Consider the following 17,729-nt stretch of genomic DNA (forward strand, 5'->3'; position numbering starts at 1 on the left):
GAGAGAGAGAGAGAGATACACTATTCTGTATCTTCAAAATTTTCCTTATTGTCCTATTTTGACAGCATCAACTTTGATAAATTTTTATGATCTCTCTACCTTAATTAGTTGGAAATTAAAAATCAGGTAACACTAGGTTATAGTTCAACAGGTTTATTTGGAAATACAAGCTCTCGGAGCGCTGCTCCTTCATCAGGTGGTTAAAGGAACAGCGCTCCATAAGCTAGTTCTTCCAAATAAACCTGTTGGACTATAACCTGGTGTTGTGTGATTTTCATCTTTGTCCACCCCAGTCCTACACTGGTGTCTCCAAATCTTAATTAGTTTGTACAGTTTTGGATTACTTATTACACTCTGACGGGCACACTCTTTCTCACACATGCACATATACTCCCTGACACTCTTAATCAGTCCAAACTTGCACCTCCTTTCAAACAGCATTCTCCATCAGCCGTTTTAAGTTTGTTCACTCACTTACACCAATTGTATGATCCTTTGATCTCTGTGTGTTGGTGTGCCCTCTCTGCATCTGATGAAGGAGTGTCGCTCTGAAAGCTTGTGATTTCAAATAAAGCTGTTGGACTATAACCCGATTTTGTATAATTTTTTTACTTTGTCTACCCTAGTCCAACACTGGCACCTCCACATCATAGTGGACAGTGAAGGAGGTTATCTAAAGAGTATTCATGTATCCTGGTCAACTTGGCCAGTGTACTGAGGAATGGCAGATGGAACTTAATTTGGATAAATGCCAGGTGCTGCATTTTTGTAAAAGAAATCAGGTCAAGATTTACAGTTAATTAAAAGGCCCTGGGAGTATTTTCCAATAGAAAGACCCTGGGGTTCAGGTGCTCAGTTCCTTGAAAGTGGTTCACAGGGTGGGGAAAGCAGTGTTTGGCACGCTTGCTCTAACCATCAGAGCACTGAGTACAGGAATTGGGATGTCATGTTTCAGCTGTACAACGCACTAGCAAGGCCACATCGAGAGTACTGCACACAATTCTGGTCGCACTGCTATAGAATGTAATTAAACTGGAAAAGGTGCAAAACAGATTTATTAGGGTATTGTTAAGACTGGAAAACTTGAGTTATAAAAGAGAAGCTGGATAGGCTGAGGTTTTATTTGCTGGAGCACATGAGGCTTATGGGTGACCTTATCGAATTTATAAAGAGGGGCATATATAACGTGAAAAGCCACGGTCTTTTTCTAGGGTAGGAGAGTTCAAAACATAGGTTTAAGGTGAGGGCGCATGAATTTAAAAGAGACCCAAGGGACAGAGGGTACTTCATATGTAGATTGAGTTGCCAGAGGAAGTGGTAGAGGCAGGTAGGATTACAATATTTAAAAGACATTTTTAAACATAGACAGGAAAGGGTTTAAAGAAATATGGTCCAAACACAGGCAAATGGGACTAGTTCAGTTCAGGAACCTGGTCAGCATGGTGGCTCAGTGGTTAACACCGCTGCTTCATAGTGCCAGAGACCCCGGTTCGATTCCAGTCTTGGGCAACTGTCTGTGTGGAGTTTGCACATTCTCCCAGTGTCTGAATGGGTTTCCTCTGGGTGCTCCAGTTTTCTCCCACAGATGTGCAGGTTAGTTGAATTGGCCATGCTAAATTGCCCATAGTGTTCAGGGATGTCTAAGTTAGGTAGGTTAGGGGAGGGGAATATGTCTGGGTGGGATACTCTTTGGAGGGTTGGTGTGGATGTGTTGGGCCAAATGGCCTGTTTCCACACTGTAGTGGTTTTATGGCATGGATGAATTGAGCCAAAGGGTTTACTTCTGTGCTGTATGACTCTAAAAGCAGACCCGATGTAAGTTAGTGTTGCAAGAGTAGAGCTCACATACAAAAAGCATGGAGCTGGAGAATAATAAAGGCAGGAAACACAGAGGTTTGCATGAAATGTGAAAGGGAGCATATGCATCTTGCATGTCACATCCCTGGGATACATGAACCCTAACAAGGGCCGGTGTTATGAGTGGACATACCATGGTACAAAGTAAGAACGACAATGCAGCAATCCAGCCAACTTGTACTTTATCAAAATGAAGCTGAGAACCACAACAAGGGTAGTTTTAGAGAATTGGAGCTAACAGGAGATAATACAGTGGATTATGGCCTTAACTGGGTGCATTGGGGGAGGTGGGGGATCAAGAGATGAAGTATTGAGAAACTGTTCTATAATTTGTAGATGGAAATAGTTGGAGTGACTAATTGGCAGTGAGAGAAGGAACTGCGCTCAGAGTAACAGGAATTCTCAGAGGTCCGTAACCTCTGGATTCAGCTTCAGGTTGATTGCACCAGAGTCCCAGCTGGGCACTTCTCAGATAGGTGGTGTTTGGGCACAAAAAGGATGATTTTAGATCTGTCATTATTAAGAGTGGGAGAACTCTGCCTCATTCAGGTATTCAGATAAACACAAATAGGACAGGTGGTTAACTTTGAAAATTGTTGTCCACAAACAAGTAAATAGACTGGGTAGTTTGATACTAAATAGAAACTAGTGCAGAGAAATCTGAGATGACACACATTAATTGTAAGTATAAGTAAAGGAGTATGCGAAATGGAGCAAAAGTAACTTCAGAATTCTAGGTTTTATAAGTCGTAATAATTTCACTTTGCTTTAGCTGCTAAATTCAGTAAGATGCTAAATTCAGAAAATTGAAAATAAATTCAGACAACATTGCAAAATAGGTTGGCCAGTCAGCATGTGAAGAGAAGACAGTCTGCGGCATTTCAGAGGTATACTCTTCATCAGACTGGTAACTAGGTGATGTAATGCTAAACCCCTATAAATCATTGACCAGCCTACAGTAAGAAAATGGTGTCCAGTTTTAGGCACCTTTTGAGGAGCAATGTCAACAGCAAGTTGATATTAGGAGTAGAGGAAGATAACAAGATATCGGATATAGAAAATTTTGACAATATAAATTAGAAAAAAAGAATTTCCAAAACTATAGTCAGTAATTCAGGGTATACAATTGAGATCAATACCAAAAGAAGATAGATATTGGTATGACCACCTAAAACAGAATCTATAAATAGAAATGAGAAATGGAAGTGGATAAATATTTGAAAGAGGTTTTTTGCTAAACAAGTAAAGAGATTGGATATTGGAATAGAAATTTGCTGATGTTTTCAGAGAGCTGGCTCATGTGTGATGGACTACATGGACTCTTGCCAGAGATGTAATAATCTATTTGTCAGAGCAAGATCACAGGTGCTTATAAGGCTCAAACAAATCAGTTCCAGAGTTGACTGAAAGCAAGTGACAGCAGAGTTCTTTGGGCATTTGTCAAGTGGCATTGTGGCCTCCACTGGACCAGAAAGCCACAGTTCAAGCTCCAAAGCTATGTTACAACATGCCTGAACGCGTAGGTTAAAAATACTCAACAATCAAGTTCTAAATTTGGCGGTTTGATAACTTGGTAATGGTTTCTTTTTTAAATTAAAAAAAAGTGAGTTCTACACTCCTATCCATTTTGATCCGTTGTTTCGCTCCCAGGTGTGTGTTCGGGGGCATGTTTATTAATTTGAAAAATTGCCAAATTGGCATTGGGTTTCTTAAAAAAAAAACTGAGCTCTTAGGAAGGCCCGAATGATGCAGTGGTGACTCGACCTCTAGGCCTGAAGATCAGGGTTGAAGTCCCTGTGGCTTGGAGAGGTACCATACTGTTTATGAACAGATTAAAACATTTACTGGAGCTCTTGTGGTGGTAGTGTCTCGATCCCTGGGCCAGAAGGCTCAGGTTCAAAACCTATCTGAATCAGACGTGCTTCTTCGTACATTGGGAGAAAGCGAGGACTGCAGATGCTGGAGATCAGAACTGAAAATGTGTTGCTGGAAAAGTGCAGCAGGTCTTCAGGAAGGGCTCATGCCCGAAACGTCGATTCTCCTGCTCCTTGGATGCTGCCTGACCTGCTGCGCTTTTCCAGCAACACATTTTCAGCTTCTTCGTACATTGAACAAGTTGATTTAAGTAGCTGAAAACTGAGGTTTTCCTCAGTGAAGTGTTGACTTCTGCACAGGGAAAGATGGAAGCAGACGTTTGTTCTATACTGTAAATTTACAATAAAACTTAAATAAACTATTAATCTGAATGCTTTTTGAAGCCTAATACATGGATATCCCCGAATTAAGAACTATCAACCAATGAAGACACAAGCTTCATAGCGAAACCAGAAGGAAGCAGTAAATGTCATCAAAAGCTGACCCCATGAGCAGTATGTGGAGATGGGGCAATGACAGTGCACCCATCTCCACATTTCTTGTTTCTTTGCCACATTTACCAAGTCCCTGTGGCTTGGAGAGGTACCATACTGTTTATGAACAGATTAAAACATTTACTGGAGCTCTTGTGGTGGTAGTGACTCGATCCCTATCTGAATCAGACGTGCTTCTTCGTACATTGGGAGAAAGTGAGGACTGCAGATGCTGGAGATCAGAACTGAAAATGTGTTGCTGGAAAAGTGCAGGTCTTCAGGAAGGGCTCATGCCCGAAACGTCGATTCTCCTGTTCCTTGGATGCTGCCTGACCTGCTGCGCTTTTCCAGTAACACATTTTCAGCTTCTTCGTACATTGAACAAGTTGATTTAAGTAGCTGAAAACTGAGGTTTTCCTCAGTGAAGTGTTGACTTCTGCACAGGGAAAGATGGAAGCAGACGTTTGTTCTATACTGTAAATTTACAATAAAACTTAAATAAACTATTAATCTGAATGCTTTTTGAAGCCTAATACATGGATATCCCCGAATTAAGAACTATCAACCAATGAAGACACAAGCTTCATAGCGAAACCAGAAGGAAGCAGTAAATGTCATCAAAAGCTGACCCCATGAGCAGTATGTGGAGATGGGGCAATGACAGTGCACCCATCTCCACATTTCTTGTTTCTTTGCCACATTTACCTGTGGCATAGCAATAGGAAATCTTGGGACTGCTCGGCAGGTCTGACAGCAGCTGTGGAGAGAAACATGATATTTTGGGTTGGTGATCTATAATTTTCATTACGCATAAGTTATTAATGGTTTCTCATGGAGTCAGTGATACTTCACTGTACTGTACTACAATAATACATGAACTGCTGCAATGCTTAGGTGAAAAATATTGGAACCTATTCTCAGGGCTAAGTTTGAGCATCATTCATTCAATTTCTAAGAATTTACACAACAGTGTAATGTAATTTGTACTGATATCTCTACATTTTGGGATACAGCAATAAACTGCTAGAAAACAACTTACTCAGGCATTTGACATCTTCCTAAGGCTGCAACTGCCATAGAGACAGAGTTAGAGAGGTTCACAGCACAGAGGAAAGCCCTTCAGCCCACTGAGTCTGTGCCAGTCTAACATAAGCACCAACTATTCTAATGCCATTTTCTAGGACTTAGGTTATAGCCTTGTCTGACTTGGTATCACAAGGGCACATCTAAATCCTTCCTAAATGTGACAAGGGTTTCTGTCTCTACTACCCTACAGACAGCGAGTTCCAGATTCCCACCACCCTCCAAGTGAAAAATAGTTTTTCTCATATCTCTCTAAACATTCTGCCTCATATCTTAAATCTATAAACAATGAATAAATATCAAATAGCCAATAGATCACTGAGAAAGCAATTCTCTGATTTTTAGAGTCATAGAGTCCCACAGCACAGAGACAGGCCCTTTGGCCCAAACTGGTCCATGCTGACAAAAAATGTTTACTTACACTAAAACCATTTCCCTGCATTTGGCCCATATCCTTTTAAACCTTTACTTTTCACGTATTTGTCCAAATGCCTTTTAATGTTGTTGATGTACCCGTCAACAACCTCCGCTGGCAGCTCATATAATACGCGTACCACCCTCTGTGTAAAAAAGTTGCCCCTCAGGTCCCCTTTTATTATTTCCCCTCCAACCTTAAACTGATGCCCTCTAGTCCTCGAATCCCCAACCCTGGGAAAAAGACTGAGTGCATTCACCCTATCCATGCCTTTTACGATCTTATACACCCTCCATAAGCTCCCCTCTCACTCTCCTATGCTCGAAAGAAAGGAGTCCTAGCTTGTCCAACCTCTCCCTATAACCCAGACCCTTGTAAATTTCTTCTGCATTCTTTCTAGTTTAATAACATCCTTACTATAGCAACGTGACCAAAACTGAACTTAATACTCCAACTGAAGCCTCACCAACATCCTATACAACTGCAACATAACTCCCCAACTTCTACACTCAATGCTCTTCACTGCCTGTGTTGACCTGTGACTTCACTTTCAGAGAACCGTGCACCTGAACTCCAAGATCCCACTGTTCCACAACACTCCTTAAGACCCTACCATTCACCATGAAACTCCTACTTTAATTTGACTTTCCAAAATGTAAGACCTCACACTTATCGAAATTAAACTCCATTTGCCATTTCTCGGTCCACTTCCCCAGCTAATCAAGGTCCTGCTGCAATTTCTGATAACCTTCTTCATTGTCCACAATACTGTCATCAGCAAACTTACTAATCACACCTTGTACATTCTCATCCAAATCATTGATATAGATAACAAACAGCGACGGGCCCAGCACTGGCCCCCGAGGCAGTCATCCAGGTCTCCAGTCTGACAAGCATCCTTCCACTATTACCCTCTGCTATTACCTACTGTATACCCAATTTGCAGGCTCCCCCTCAATTCCATGCGATCTAACCTTCCAGAGCAGTCTAGCATGTTGAACGTTATCAAAGGCCTTACTGAAATGCATACAGACTACATCCATCACCCGCCCTCGCCAACCTTCCTGGTCACTTCATCAAAGAAGTCTAATAAACTTGTGAGGCATGATCTCCCACGCACAAAGCCATGCTGACTATTCCTAATCAAACTGTGTCTTTCCAAATGCATGTATATCCTATCCATCAGAATCTTCTCAAGTAACTTACCCACTACAGATGTGAAGCTCACTGGTCCACAGTTCCCAGGATTTTCTTTGCAGCCCTTTTGGAATAAGGGCACAACATTTGCTACCCTCCAATCTTCCGGGACCTCACCCATGGTTAACGATGATGCAAAACTATCAGCCTGGGCCTTCACAATTTCTTCTCTAGCCTCTTACAGGGCTCTTGGATATATCTGGTCAGGACCAGGAGATTTATCCACCTTCATGCATTCTAGTATGTCCAACACCTCCTCTGTGATATGGACTGTCCCCAAGATATGACCACTAACTTCCCCAAGTTCCCAAGTCTTCATGCTTTTCTTCACTTTTCCACTTGCTGCTTTTTTAAATAGTCGCTGAGTTAAATACATCTGTTATGCTGCATTGCATTTCAAGATGGGCTTGCCTCAGTATATTGAGAATTCATTTCCTGTTGCTGCTGTCATAAGTTATTCACTAATAGCAATGCTGAAATCAAATGTTGAAGATTTTGATACCCCACGGCAGGTGGGAGCTAGGAATCAAAAACTTCAATCTCCCTCAGTAATCACTCTGCTAATGTACAAAAGCTGTTCAGAACAGTTTGCCTTCACACAGTCACATGACCATCAGCTGTTCTAGACAAGTCAGTAAACAGACAGGGAAGTGATCATGCCAAGACAGCCCCCTAGACCTTAAGAACCGGAGTTCAAAAATTTAAGTGAACTTTCCTATTCCGGGGCACTCAGCTAGTAGATGAGATCAGAGTGGAAGAAATTGTGGAAAACTCATGAATATTTAACTTCCACCAGCTTCTTCCATTCTATGGCATCTCAGCTCAGGGTGAAATGAGATCAAATCAATACCAGAAATTTAAAATCTGAATCAAGATTCAAATATAATCAGGAGATCCAGATACTTAATAATTCAAGCAATATTATCAATGAAAATTCAGCAGAATATATTAAAACATAGTCCTTCAACACATCGCTTTCGACTGTGTAAGATACTCAGTAATACAATTTGAAATTTCCTGTTCATCTAACAGAGAAAAATTATTACTAATGGTGGAAGAGATGCAAGTAATCCAAGGAGATACATTCCCAGTAACAGGAAAGAGGTTTATTAGCTTAAGTGCATTTTCACCTCCATTCTGATACACTAAAATAAGCCTGCGATAACAGCAGAATCTTTCATGCCATAGACACAAACTAAAGTTGAAGAATCTCAATCAGAACCTATTCTAAAAATCAAAGTTGTTACAATACCAAACACATTTTTATTAAAACAGAGTAATGCATATACTAGGAAAGGATGCTGGGAAAAGATCAAATGGCAACTTTTAGAAGAGAATTTGATGAACAAATGAAAGGGAATAACACACAGGGCTATGATACTTTCAAAGAGCTGATACAAACATAATGAGCTGATGACTTCCCTCTGTTTTGCACCATCCCATGATGGAAAATGGAAATACTGGCCCATATCAATTATTGGATCTTATGGGCTGAGGAAAAAAATGGATTTGCAATTAATAATATATGAGCACTGAAGCATTCCCAAGTAAATGACCATCTCTTACTCAAGTTTATCCGCAGTCATTTTGATTCCATTAGCACTCATGCTGAACCAAAATATTCTTCCTTTCACTCAAGCCACTATCCACCATGTTTTAGCACAACTATATTAATAGGATTTTGGAAGTTTGTAAAGAATGAACATAGCTTTTCTCAGAGTGATACCTTTACTTTAAAAAGCTTTGGGTCACACTGATATTACTGAGGCTTAATAATAACCTCAGCACAAGGTTTCTTCTGAAACAGATCCTTTTCAAATCTAAATCTCTTTTAACATCAAAACCACACTACATTGTTGTGCTGCAGACCTCAATAAACTGCTGGAATAAAGCCATCTCATTCCACAGAGAACGTAACAAGTTACCACCATTTGATACTGAGCATGTCTATCAATGTTAAACAGACACAGATAGTAAATAATAAAGACAATTCGTTTTTTGGCATATGCTCTCGCATCCTAGATTAAAAATTTACAAGTTAATTAGCTTGGATATCAGCTCAGAATCAGCTTGACACAGTTGGTTGTACACCTTAAGAGTTAGAGAAGTTACAGATTTAAAATCCAATTTCCGGCTTGAAGTATTATGAAAATAGAGAATCAATAAACTGAACTGCTGCATTTATTTTGTTGTTGTAACCTGTTAAAAAAAATCAATCTAGTATTTTCTGCTTGAATATTGTAGCCTGACAGAATGATGCTTCCTGCCTTTCAGAGTGGACTGCAGAGCTGAGTGATTAGCTTGTGTAGAAAGACTGCTGTAAAACAATAATTATTAATTGTGTGACATGACATGTATAAAAGTGTAAGTCCTCAGCAGTAGAAGGCATGGATCTAAATTGAATATGTTGCGAATACACAAGAAAAGACTAAGAGCCTCGTATAAAAGTTAAATACTGCGGTTGTTGAAAATCTGAAATAAAAACAAGATGTCGGAGAAACTCAGACTGGCACCATCTGTGGAGAAAGAAAGAGTTAACATTGAGTCCGATGTGACTCTTCTTCAGAATCAAATCAGACTTGAAATGTTACCTCTATTTCTCTCTCCGCAGATGCTGCCATTCTCTGGCATTTTGCTGACTTTCCCCAGCATTTTATGTTTTTATTTCTGAAAGAGTTTGGTAATCAGGCACATTTGTTTGAACTCCCAGAGTTCAAATCAGCAGCTTTGATTTGGAGGTAAGAATTGCCTTAACTGAGTTAAAGCATCACAGTTCAAGCTCTACTCTAGAAACTTGAGTGTGTAATTTTGGCACACATTCTACACTGTTTGAAAGACAATTTCTGGTTTAAGGTATTATGAAAATCAGGCATCAATAAACTGGTCTGCTGTATTGCTTTTTTACAGAACTGTAAGTTCTTATCTGATTTGAGTCATGTTCAGTGGAACCTCTTATTTCACAAAACTCAGAACTTAACTCTTTTCCTACCTGTTTATACCTTATACATATTCTCAGGTCTATCTCTGCTCCTAATTTATATTTGTAAAATATTATGCTAATTTAAAAGTAAAGGTTTGTAATATTAAGCATGGTGTGAATTAACTATTAAGGAATCGTAATGAGGAAAGGACAATGAGGACAACTCAAGCTACACAAGGCAATCTTTTAACAACTGTCTTCATTGAGGAGACTGCCAGTAAAATTGCCTCCTCACTGTCTCAATGACAGTGGCAAATGTAGGTGTCCACTGGCTCTGTGAAGGAATAGCAAAAGAAGCTTTAGAATTATTAACTCTTTTTAATTTTTATTACTGAAGAAATATTGATGCTCAGAATCAAATTCTGAAATTTTGTATTCAAAGCAGGGAGAGGTTTATTTTCTGTTTTTGGATATATTTTTCCACATAAGATTTGCACACTAAGACATTTTGCCTGCTGAAGGGTGCTTTCGTGGATACAATGCCATGAACCTTTTTCGGACATGTCTACGTTCTATTTTATTTACATCAAGTATATAATTAATTATTAAAAGTTATGCAGATGTTGGAGAGAAAGATAGTAACTCTCTTTAAGAGCTGAACTTTTGTGTTTGTTTTTAGGCTATCATCTGGTCATAGGCTGTGTAAGAATGTTCAGTTTTTTTCATCGGTTCACTGTCATATCAATGGTAATTTGGCTGTGTTATGTCTGCTTCTTCATAGCATTGCTAACTGAATTCACCTGGCATTCTTTTGCAATTACATGTTAGAATTAGTAACTGAACTGTTCATCTCACAAATATAATCACAGATTTTCTTGCAAATCTTTTCTGTCATTTGGCCTTGGCACAAATAATTTCTGATCCATTTCTCAGTGTTGATTGAAGTCATATTGTGGTTGGTTCGCAAGTTCACATGGCAAAGTGAACATGCATTACATCATGCTTTTTATGTTCTCAGCAACTTTCAAGGTGTTTCAGAGGTCATGAAGTACTTTGGTAATGTTGATGTTGTAATAGCATCAGGCAATTTGTTTATAGTGAGTTACCACAAAAAATAATGAGATAACTGGCAAGATTCAAAATGAGAAGGTAATTTTTTTGGGGATACCAGGCAAAGGTTTCCCTGCTTTCTTTGAATACTGCTGTGAATTTAGTTTTGTCCACTGGCAACACAAGCAGGATTTCAGTTTAACACTGGAAGTTGTATTTAAGCAAAAGTTAATAAATTGCTTTTTTACAGATGCAGCAACAAAATAAATACAGCAGACCAGTTTATTGATGCCTGATTTTCATAATACCTTAAACCAGAAATTGTCTTTCAAACAGTGTAGAATGTGCGCCAAAATTACTCACTCCAGTTTCTAGAGTAGAGCTTGAACTGTGATGCTTTAACTCAGTTAAGGACGCTCTTACCTCCAAATCAAAGCTGCTGATTTGAACTCTGGGAGTTCAAACAAATGTGCCTGATTACAGTAACAATGGGGTGCTGCAGGTATAACAAGGGGGAAAAGCATTCACTATGTAGAGCCATTTAACAATACTGCAACCATTCAGTATTAGCGAGCTTTGAGAAGATTTGTAGCTCAGGTTGAGGTTCTGGATGTAGGTTTGCTCGCTGAGCTGAAAGGTTCATTTTCAGACATTTTGTCACCATACTTGGTAACATCTTCAGTGAGCCTCTGTACGAAGCACTGCTGATGATTCCTGCTTTCTATTTATATGTTTGGGTTTCTTTAGGTTGGTGATGTCATTTCCTGTTCTTTTCCTCAGGGGATGGTAAATGGAGTCCAAGTCAATGTATTTGTTGATAGAGTTCCGGTTGGAATGCCATCTTAGAAACCTTCAAGGCCACCAATAATACCCTTACTGGCATAAATTGCACTAAAAAGGAGGAAAACAACAACAAACTGCCATTACTAGATGTCGCAGTAGAGCGAACAGCCAATGGGGAGCTTCAAACCAGCGTCTACAGGAAAACAACACAATACAGACCAAATATTGAACTACAAAAGCAATCATCTCAACATCCACAAACGAAGCTGCATCAGAACATTATTTCAATGAGCCCACACATACTGCACTACAGAGAAACTATGCAGAGCAGAGGAAAACCACCTATATAGTGTATTCAAAAAGAATGGGTACCCAATGAACACAGTCCGCCAATTTCTCAGCAACAAACCCAAACAAGCAGACAAAAACCATGTCCAGAAACCCTAGCCACTCTCCCTTACATCAAAGACATCTTAGAAATGACTGCCAGACTACTCAGACCCTTTGACGTCATGGTAGCCCACAAACCCACCAACACACTTAAACAGCAGCTAGTGAATTTCAAAGATCCTATACAGACAACAAGCAAAACTAATTTCATTTACAAAATACCGTGCAAGAACTATAACAAACACTACATTGGACATACAGACAGAAAACTAGCCACCTGGATATATGAACATCAACTAGCCAGAAAACGACATGACCCTCTCTCACTAATATCCTTACATACAGATAAGGGAGGACACCACTTCGATTGGGACAACACATCCATCCTAGGACAAGCACGAAAATTCCGAGAAGCATGGCATCCAACTGGAACTCTTATCAACAAACACATTGACTTGGACCCCATTTACCATGCCCTTGAGAAAAAGAACAGGAAATGACATCACCGAACCAAGGAAACCCAAACATATAAATAGAAAGCAGGAATCATCAGCAGTGCTTCACCCAGAGGATGACCGAAGATGTTACCTAGTAGGGTGACAAAACATCTGAAAATGAATCTTCCAGCTCAGTGAGCAAACCTACATTTACCATTCAGTGTGAGGTCAGTTTAACAAGGTGAAAGTATTCATTACATGAAGCCAGTTATTCATTGTATAACAGCAAATGGCTTAATCTTTACTATTGATATTTGTTGATTGTAATGGTCACCCAATTAATATATATGTTGCCTTATCTGGATGTAAAATGACTAGATAGTTCATTGAGAAACTGCTCTTCCAGAGAAGACTGTGAACTCACATCTCTGTGCACGTGGGCAATCGTTCTCTCTCCCTCCAGTGCCTAGACTAAAGATGAAGGAGGTAAAACTATACTGTCTCTGAGTGTTTTGCTTTGACTGAGGGGGGCAATGGGACAACTGACCATTCAGTCTGTCAAGCCTACTCCACATAGTTATTCTGCTAGTAACTCACCTCCACATTTCTGCCTACCCAGAAATCCTTTGACTCCATTAGTCAAAAATGTATCTACCTCTGCCTTAAAAATACTTAATCACAAGGCTTCCACCATTCTCTCAGGAAGAGAGTTCCAAAGACACTTAGCCCTTTTCTTCATCTTCATCCTAAATGGAACACCCTTAATTTTAATTGGTGGTGCTGGCTCGAAGGGCAGAATGGCCTACTCCTGTCTATTGTCTTAAACTGTGCCCATAATAAAACTGTACGCAGTACTCCAGGTATGATCTAAACAACATCACTACAGCTGTGGCAAAACAACTCATTTATTCCTCTTGTAATAAATGACCTCTTTTTGTCTTCCAAATCACTTGCTGAATAGCAACATTTTATGATTCATGTACCAAGACACTCATATGCCTCTACACCTCATTATCTTGAGGTTGTACAAGATGTTGGTAAAGCCTGTTCTGGAGTACTGTGTCCAGTTCCGGTCTCCCTGTTATAGGAAGGATATTATTATGCTGGAGAGGGTTCAGAAGAGTTTTACCAGAATGTTGCCAGGAATGGAGGGTATGAGTTACAAGCAGAGGCTGGGACTTTTTCTACTAGAGTGTAGGAGGTTGGGTGGTGACCTTATGGAGGTTGAACAATAATGAGGGATAAAGGTATTTTGAATGGCAGATGTCTTTTCCCCCCAGAGATTTCAAGACTAGGGTGCATATTTTTAAGATGAGAAGAGGAAGATTTAATAAAAGAGGCGGCAATTTTTTTATATAGAGTGTGGCTCGTGTGTGGATTGAACTTCCAGAGGAAGTGGTGGATGCAGATACAGTTAAAACATTTAAAAGACATTTAGATAAGTGAGTGAATAAGAAATGTTTGGAGAGATATGGACCAGGCAGGTGGGACTAGGTCAGGTTGGGATGGATTGGTTGGACTGAAGAGTCTGTTTCTGTGCTGTATGACTCTATGACCTCAGAGTTTTGCAAACTCTCTTTTTAAATAATACACTGCTTTTCTGTTTTTCCTGCTAAATTGGACAAGTTCATATTTTCCTACATTATTCTTATGCCGTTTTTTCCATTCGCTTAACTTTATCTCTCGCTCTCTCTCTTTATAGATCCCTGATGGCAACTTACATTTCTACATATTTTTTGCATCAACAGTAAATTTAACAACCATCATTCCTTGGGGGCTCTTATAGTGCAGGGGCAGAGTCCCACCTGCTCCAAAGGTGTGTGATAACATCTCTGACTAGGCTGATTAGAAAATACCTAAATTTGGCTCCTCTACTCAAGGGATTAATATAAATAATAAATAGTCAAAGCCCTGGCACTGATCCTTGTGTCCCTGCACTTGTCACATACCAACCCAAAGCTAACCGAGTCTCTATCCCTGTGACAATGTCATTTTCAACATTATTAGTTTTATTTTGCATAGTAACCTTTGTTACACCTTGTCAAATATCTTCTGCAAATCTAAGAACACTGCATCCTTCATCCACATTGTTTTTAAATCAAAAAGTTTCAATAATTAAGTCAAACGTGATTTCCCTTTCACGAATCAATGTTGAGTGTGCCTGATTGCATAGTGATTCTCCAACTGTCCTACTAAATCCTGCTTAATAAAATATTCCAACATTTTCCTATGAACGCTTTCAACAAAGAGCTTGTAATTAACTGGTACAACCAAGAAACTGCACAGGCAAAATTCTTTGAAAGACACAGGAAGGAACATGTATGAAACTACCACTTCAGTTATAACTCAATGGTCGAACAAGGGAAGTTCATGTATTATTGCCACACTAAAAATGTAGGTGAGGAAGCAGCCACTAGGTGAATATAATACAAATGTACAGTTTGCCATTGTAATTTTAGATTCCTTGAGTGATTACAAACATTTATGCCATGGTACTAAACAAATAAAAATAGAAGTAAGTGGGTGGCCACTGTCAGGTACAATATGATATTAAATCCAAACGGCAATGTTGAAGTAGGCAGCCAACTACATTTGACAAATCTGAAGTGATATGCACTTTATCAACTCTTCCCATAAACAACACAAGCACATCTGATCTGCAGGAAAGCCACATCACAGCTCTCCTATAGTTAAGATTTCAAACATCTTTTAGTAAAATTCTATCCAGCAATGTAACTGGAAACATAAAAAGATTTTCGGAAATACAATATGTCTAATCTCTTACAGCAGTTCTCAATTTTTCTCATGGTTGCTTACGTAGAAAAGAATGATGGCATTAGGTGGTGCAGGAAGTGGTAGGCAAGATCACAAGAGGGAATAAAGAATTAGGATAAACAGGAAATAGCTATTTCCACGTAAGGAATTAACTGAAGTATGACTGCACTATCTAAAGACTATATACAAGTTTATAAAAATTAAACACCTCTTCAACAATCCACCACCCCTTGCACCACCAATGCCATCATTCTTTTCTACGTTAGCAACCATGAGAAAAATTGAGAACTGTTGTAAGAGATTAGACATATTGTATTTCCGAAAATCTTTTTGTTATGTTTCCAGTTACATTGCTGATAGAATTTTACTAAAAGACGTTTGAAATCTTTAATTAACGATAGGAGAGCTGAGATGTGGTTTCCCTGCAGATCAGATTCTGTGCTGTGCTTGTGTTGTTTATAGGAAAAGTTTCTGCAGAAGTGTTGTTGGACTCTGCATCCTCTCCCCAAATGCTGCCAGACCAACTGAATTTCTTCAGCAATTTTTGTTTTTGTAAGGGAATTTAGAGTTCTGTATATCTGTTGGTTGAAAAATTTAATTGATTTTAACAAATTCTTAAAATTCAGAATGCCTCAAACTGGAGTGAATCTTCCAGTGTGAAACGGCACTAAGTCAAAAAGGTCAAACCATGCAGATGCAGTGACAAGATGTAAAACCACAGCCTAACCTCTGACATTAGATAGGTACAAAGGGTATAGTTTGTGGTGGAACCACAGTGGTGTGGCAAGGGAGATCCTGGATACCCTGAAAACTGGGAAGGAGACTCAAAATGGAATTTAGCAACCTAAATATATTACAAACAATACCTAGAAAAACCAAAGTGGAGGACAAACTTGGATGACCCCAATGTCACCTGGTGACAGGCTGTTTGCAAGCTAAAGCTGGAAAAAGATATTTTATATTCCAATCTAAAATGTTCAGATAGGAAATTGTCATAGTTACTAAAGGGCTCACCTTAAAATATAAACAAACAATGATGTATGAATTAAGCTAAATATGTGTTATTGCAAGCCATACACAAGAATTACCTAAAATATTTACATACACAAGAAGGCAATATCTACATTTGATGAATTACTATTCCAGACAAACTGAGTGTCATCATTTATTGAATTGTATGCCTGTCCAAGTGTCAGTGCATTCATGTCACACAGACTTAAAGACAGGAAGTTGTGTCACTGTTTATTATTTAGGTTTTGGATTGAACTGAGTGCAAAGGATTGAGAGCAAACTATTATACAAGGGAAAAATGAAGCTGCAAATGATTGAGTTAAGTGCCTGCCAAATTGTTTTTGAATTTCTGAGTTAGGTTTGTTTTCAAACTACCTCAAAATGTACTACTTGTGATTTAATTACATTCACCAATTACTTGGTCTACTATGATTCCTGTTTAAGCAGTATGATGATTCGTCCCATGGCTTAGTCCTCCTCCAGTCTCAGGATCCACCTTCAATCTCACAACCCTGTTAAGGTTTGTGATCCCTTGCCCATTTCAGATTTTAATCACTTCATGCCACGCTTCCAAGCTCTCAATCCCTCTCTAAACCTCACTGCCTTTCTTTTAACTATTAAGGCCACACCTTATAAGCTACTGTTCTGACTAAACTTTTGCTCATCTGTTTAATATGGTAGTATCAAATGACATTGTATAATTTGTGTTCCACTAGTAAAGGTGCTATAAAAATGAATTAACAGAAATTGTTATTGGGGTAATAATAGAAGAGAAAAAGATGGCTGACAACTGAGCAGGGCTCAGAGCTTATCTGTACAAAGTCAAGAATCACACGACATCAGGTTATAGTCTAATAGGTTTATTTGAAACTGCAAGCTTTCAGAGCCCCCGCTCCTTTCTCAGGCAGTTAGTGAGAGAGAATACATTGGATGCAGAATTTATAAGTAAAAGATCAAAGGGTCATACAACTTATGTGAATGTATTGGACAAACCTAGATGGCTATTAAGTTTTTACTCAGTTTAAATGGAGGTACACATTTCAATTGATCAATATGCAAATCCCAGAATTTATTTCAAGTCACTGCCCCAAGATAACTTCAGGTTTTTATCAGAATAAAAGTCACACCTCAGATCAGACAATGCATTTTAGGTGTGAGGACATGTTTCAAGTCTGTTTATATCTCAGCCTGGAGTCAGACTGATTTTATTTCCAAAGTAGGAATTTATAAAATGCTACACTGACTGACAGTCTATAGATCATTCACTTTTTGAACAACATAGAATGTATCTGCAAATACAAATTTGCAAATGCAAATTCATCTCATAGATATGCGTTTGTGTGCACATGTGGGGGGGAGGGAGGGATGTAAGAGAGTGTGCGCGCATGTGTGAGGGAGAGTGGGGGAGTGTGTGTTGGTGTGTGCTTGAGACAGAGTGTGCGCGAGTTTGAGGAGGTATATGC

At 39.1% G+C, this 17,729-nt stretch overlaps 1 protein-coding gene and 1 long non-coding RNA gene across 5 annotated transcripts in view; one reads left to right on the forward strand and one right to left on the reverse strand.

Annotated features, from left to right (window-relative positions):
• rabep1 (rabaptin, RAB GTPase binding effector protein 1) overlaps positions 1 to 5,025 on the reverse strand; it is a 106,772-nt gene extending 101,747 nt beyond the window's left edge. For all 4 annotated transcript variants that reach the window (XM_043718846.1, XM_043718845.1, XM_043718843.1 and 1 more), the window contains exon 1: positions 4,911 to 5,025. In XM_043718846.1, coding sequence (XP_043574781.1) covers positions 4,911 to 5,010 — 100 coding nt within the window. In that variant the 5' untranslated portion in view covers positions 5,011 to 5,025. The remainder of the gene's footprint in view (positions 1 to 4,910) is intronic.
• The window catches only part of LOC122564174, an 18,621-nt gene extending 1,122 nt beyond the window's left edge, over positions 1 to 17,499 (forward strand). The window contains exons 2-3 of the long non-coding RNA XR_006315834.1: positions 1,324 to 1,327; positions 17,487 to 17,499. This is a non-coding gene — a long non-coding RNA (uncharacterized LOC122564174). The remainder of the gene's footprint in view (positions 1 to 1,323; positions 1,328 to 17,486) is intronic.
• The last annotated feature ends 230 nt before the right edge of the window (positions 17,500 to 17,729 follow it).

The sequence above is a fragment of the Chiloscyllium plagiosum genome, chromosome 28 (assembly GCF_004010195.1).
Source record: "Chiloscyllium plagiosum isolate BGI_BamShark_2017 chromosome 28, ASM401019v2, whole genome shotgun sequence".
In the NCBI taxonomy this organism is placed as follows: domain Eukaryota; kingdom Metazoa; phylum Chordata; class Chondrichthyes; order Orectolobiformes; family Hemiscylliidae; genus Chiloscyllium; species Chiloscyllium plagiosum.